This window comes from Misgurnus anguillicaudatus, chromosome 9, assembly GCF_027580225.2.
Source record: "Misgurnus anguillicaudatus chromosome 9, ASM2758022v2, whole genome shotgun sequence".
Lineage (NCBI taxonomy): Eukaryota > Metazoa > Chordata > Actinopteri > Cypriniformes > Cobitidae > Misgurnus > Misgurnus anguillicaudatus.
Window position 1 is genome coordinate 16197279 of NC_073345.2, and position 5152 is coordinate 16202430.

The 5152-nt window shown below is 34.3% G+C and overlaps 1 protein-coding gene across 1 annotated transcript; it reads left to right on the top strand.

Annotated features, from left to right (window-relative positions):
• The first annotated feature begins 1613 nt into the window (after positions 1 to 1613).
• fabp6 (fatty acid binding protein 6, ileal (gastrotropin)) lies at positions 1614 to 3891 on the top strand. Its single transcript, XM_055179468.2, has 4 exons — positions 1614 to 1771; positions 3195 to 3370; positions 3603 to 3692; positions 3768 to 3891. Exons 1-4 carry the CDS (start codon positions 1705 to 1707, stop codon positions 3828 to 3830), a joined length of 396 nt encoding a protein of 131 aa, XP_055035443.2. The 5' UTR covers positions 1614 to 1704; the 3' UTR covers positions 3831 to 3891.
• The last annotated feature ends 1261 nt before the right edge of the window (positions 3892 to 5152 follow it).

A 5152-nucleotide genomic window follows, 5' to 3' on the forward strand; every position in this document is an offset into this window, starting at 1 on the left:
TCAAACCTTGAGAGAATGGCAGTATTGTAAAAGTTTATGTGTTACTATAACTTTTTCCTGGTGACCTTTTTAAGGACACAGTTTAATGAGTATTTTGCAATCGTACCATATTTTGTTAGTGATATATTATTTTATGACCTATGACTTCATACATCAACTCATTCAGTAGGGGTTATAGCAACTTTCCTACTCCATTCAACTTACATTTGGATAGCACATTTTGCATATGAATTCTGTTGTACCAACATTTTCAGAGCAAAAATAATGAATTTGCCACACAGCGCTCTTTTGTGATACTTTGAGATAACAATATCTCATCATCAATGGCCTTTTATGCTTCAAAGAAATTTCACATTGTTCCCTTTTCACCCGAATGTGTGCTTTCAGATGTCAGACCTTGCAGCTAGCTCATCCTGTTCTGATCCAGCTTTTATCTCTTTTGGCACATCATTCTGCAAGGCTTGTGATCTGTAAAACTAAATTTTATCTATACATCTTAACAAAAAAAAAGGAAATGTAAGGCTTTTTTGGCTGGGATGGCATAGGGGATGAAGCATGATGCAACGAAAGCTGTATTCTATGAGAAACCAACAGGGGTTTATGTGCTGAAGGCCAATGGCCTGTGAGACAGATAAGAGGATTTTAACATTCACTGTTGAGAGCAAGCTCATTAGATCTCTGTTGTTCTGTGTTCATCTGTATATTTAAGGTTTTTGTATGTAAAAATCAAAATCTATGTCCCTGCAAGATTATTTCATCTTATGCTTTCAGTCTAAAAAGCTTGATATTACTTCAAAGCAAGGTCAAGGCAAATGCTCCTCTGTACTGCCAAGTTTTAAGCCTTGAGCATGGCTGCAGTCCATTTTAAAGCTGGTTTATACAAAAAAAATACTATAGATGAACCATTTATGCATTTGGCAGATGCTTTTATTCGAAGTAATTTACAGTGCATCATAAGGTATTACTATTTTATCAGTACACTCTCCAATAAAAGGTACATGAAAAATTTATCATTGGGATAGTACCTTTTCAAAAAGTATACTTTTTTTACCTAAAAAGTTACATATTGGTACCTCGCTTGTACCTCAAACCTAAATCTCTGTACCAAAATGTTACATATTAGGACGGTGACAAAAAGGTACAATAAAAACTCTTGTTCAGTAAAAGTTGAATACAAATCATATCTTACAGGTTGTGTTAAAACTAAAAGCATATACATGAGAACAACCCAGGCAACAAAACCATTTGTTTCAAGAAGGTGGTAAAAGCTGTTAAATCATTGATAAGTTATAAGTTATAACTACACTATTCATCATCTATATTAGCCATATGAATGACAAATACTATTGGCATTATTTCTACTGTCATGTACAAGCACTTCCGATGATCTTTGCATGGTGAGACTGATTTACTGAAAAAGATTTTAAAAGTCACTAAATTTTCCTTTCATTGCCCTGCATGGTGCATTAGTGCTAGTCAAGGTAACCAACCGTACGGTCATCCACTTGATGACTTGCTCTTTTGTAATGTCATCGTAAAAGTTTATTACATAGTTATTATGATGGTGTGCCCATAATGTCATGACAAAGAGTTGAAGAGAAAGGGTATATAAGCACAAGAAACTTCAATCATCAGTACCTTTCTCCAAGATCACCTTTTGCCTCGCTCTGCTCTCTCCGCTCAATATCTAACACCACCCAAACCATGGCTTTCGCTGGCAAGTGGGAAACTGAATCTCAGCAGGGGTATGAAGAATTTTGCAAACTTATTGGTAAGCCACTTCTTCAAATGACTATAAAATGTTTTTTTGCTTTACCAAAGTTGGTGATTAAAGGGATAGTTCACTTTAAAATGAAAATTCGTCATCATTTACTCGTCCTCATGTTGTTCTAAACCTGTATGGATTTTTTTTTCTGATGAACACAAAAGAAGTGATGGTAAACAGCCGTAAGTGACCATTGACTTCCATAGTAGGAAAAAAAATATTTTGGAAGTATTGTGATAAATTACTAAGAAAATATTTTGAGAAATGATGGTAAGCACACAGTTGATGGTACCCATTAAATTCCATCATATTTTTTTATTCCTACTATGGAAGTTTATGGTCACTTACTGCTGTGTGTTTACCATCATTTCTCAAAATAGCGTCTTTTGTGTCCATCAGAAAAAAGAAATTCGTGCGGGTTTGGAACAACATGAGGATGAGTAAATGATGACAGAATTTTCATTTTAAAGCGAACTATCCCTTTAAGATCTAGTGATTGAACTCAAGTGGTGTATATCCTAAATTTTCTGTTTGATAAATGAAAAAATCCTGCTAACTTCATCCCGACCATGGTGAATGACAAGCACATATTACATTTGTATGTTGGTGCTGGTTTACTCACCAGGCTCTTTAACTAGGTTAAAAGGATAGTTCACCCAAAAATTTTGTCATAATTTATTCACTGTATAAATGTCTTTGTTCTGCTAAACACAAATGAATATGTTTTTGGAAATGTTTGTTGCCAAGCGGATCCGGGGCACCATTGACTTCTACAGTAAAATAAATAATACTATGGAAGTCAACAGTGCCCCAGATCTGATTGGTTGCGGGCATTGTTTAAAATATCTTCATTTGTGTTCAGCAAAACAACGACTGGTTTGAAACATCATGAGAGTAAGTAAATTATAACAAAACTTTAATTTTTGGGTGAATTATCCCTTTAACTAGATTCATCATCACACTGTAAAAATACTGTGCTGCCTTGGAATTTTTAGTTGAATCGGCTCGGATTTACAAGTCATTTCAACTTACTATTTTCTATCTTGACTCGAGATGAGTTGTTATAACTTATAAAATTTAGTTGACTTTTCTCAACTGTATTTTATAAGTTGTGACAACTCATCTCTGTTGACATGACTTGTAAATCTGAGTTGATTTAACAAAAAAATTTTAAGGCAGCAAAGTATTTTTTACAGTGCAGAAAAGCCATGATAGTTGAACAGCTTCGCCATCAACCAGCTAAACACAGCGGCTATGCTTGTTTACCAGCTCGACCAGTACTAATTTGCATTGCAGTTGATTTGGTCTAACCTAGTGTTTTCTGCTTGGTCAAATGAGTGTTTTGTAAAAAACAAAATTATGTAATTATTGCTGGATTTGTTCATAAATTATACAAAATATTATATATATTATAATCACTTATATATAGGTATCCCTGATGATGTCATCGCAAAGGGGCATGACTTTAAGCTTGTGACAGAGGTCACTCAGAATGGAGATGATTTCACATGGATCCAATATTACCCAAACAACCACACTGTGACAAACAAATTCATTGTGGGCAAAGAGAGTGAAATGGAGACAGTCGGAGGGAAAAAATTCAAGGTATTGCCATGGAAAGTTCAACTAAGGCTCATTAATAAACACATATTGCAGCACTTATTGAATAGTGCATTTACTATTCAAGAACAACAGCAGGAACGAGTGCTTGAATGTATTTAATCTTCAGTGGTTATCTCTTTTATTTATGCATAGCATATGTCTGAGAAAACATTTTAAATCATAATGCATGAGCTATTGAACCAGTGAACACTCATATTTGCATTATTCATTCAAGGGAATCGTCAACATGGAGGGAGGCAAGCTGTCCATAGATTTCCCCAAGTACAACCACACATCTGAGATCAGTGGCGGAAAGCTGGTTGAGGTGAGATGTAAACATCTGTTTAAAATGAGCTGAAATGCACGGCGTATCTAATTCTCCCCTTTCTCTGCTTTGTAGAAATCTACAGTTGCCAGTGCCAAGGGTCCGGTTGTTTATGTACGAACAAGCAAGAAGATCTAACTACATTGACATACAAGACACTGTTCTGCTATGTACAAATAAAGTGTAAGAGCTTAATAAACTGTTTCTGTATTTCTTAACTTCATACTGCCTCAATACAATAAAAACATACAATAGTGTAACATAAAGTGAATTATTTAATAAAATAGAAATATTTTACCTTAAAAACAGCTTAACTACCACTGGAGGGCAGTCAACCCTAAATCATACACGTCCTCCCTCTAGCAATTCTGTAACAAAGACATTAGCATTCATTTTTTAATGCATACTAAGGACAACACTAATGAGTACAAAAAGGGGTGTGTGGGTTGATTTTTCAAGGTAACCTTTTAAAGAGACAATTAAAAATTACACAGAATTAAATCATAAAACCCCACAAGTTGTAAAGGCCACAGTATGTTTAATTTGTAACTGATTCAAACACAGCAAGTTAATGTTAAATCTCACTTTATGCAGACTATATGAGATGTAGAATGAACAAAGGAGTACAATGCATTAAAACAATAGCAATGTGAGGGGTTTGCTTTAGAGGTGCCCCCTCCTGATAATCAAGAAAAAAGGTGCCGGCCCTTCCCCCCTCTCTGCTTCGCAAACAAAGGTTGTGAAAATGATCCATTACCCGACTGCCCCTTTGCCAACTATCACCCCCCATTCAATCCGTGTCTCTTCATCATCACACCAACTTAGACATGTGCCCCCCCAACAAGCTTTAACACAAAGGGACAGTCCTCTGTCTGCTATCCAACCAATCTCCTTAATTACATAGATAAGAAGGGACTCTGTAAAACCTCTAATCTGGTTACGGTAAAGTGAACTCCATTCAAGAGTGTTAATTGGTAACATTTTAAGGCTTTTGTATATAAAATATCTTTTAAATAAAAAAATAGTTACATATAAGTTACTTTATGATGAAAGTAAAAAAGTATAAAACAGGAACCTTTATTAACGCATAGCGTCAGCAAAACAAAGGTCATGGGTTTGAATCTCAGAGAATATACACTGATTAAAGAAGTATAGCTTGAATGCACTTTAAGTTACTTTGGATAAATTTGGCTTATGGCCAAATAAATGCAGAAAAATACATATAAATATAAAATCTAAAATGTTGACTTTTCATTGTAAAATAAGGTTTTGCTGCTTTACATTTTCAAATGCATTCATATTGGACTTACAAGTAATAATAAAATGAAATTTTAATATTCTGGTTTACTTGTAACCAATTTGATTGCATATAAAAATGTAAGCAAAAAATATTTTACATTAACTGGATCAAGATTTTAGACATTTTTACATTTATATTATAAAATAATAAAATAATATAC

Coding starts and splice junctions, on each gene's coding strand:
- fabp6 (XM_055179468.2), top strand. CDS start 1,705: ATGGCTTTCGCTGGCAAGTGGGAAACTGAATCTCAGCAGGGGTATGAA. Junction 1,772..3,194: donor AGAATTTTGCAAACTTATTG/GTAAGCCACTTC, acceptor ACTTATATATAG/GTATCCCTGATGATGTCATC. Junction 3,693..3,767: donor GTGGCGGAAAGCTGGTTGAG/GTGAGATGTAAA, acceptor TCTGCTTTGTAG/AAATCTACAGTTGCCAGTGC.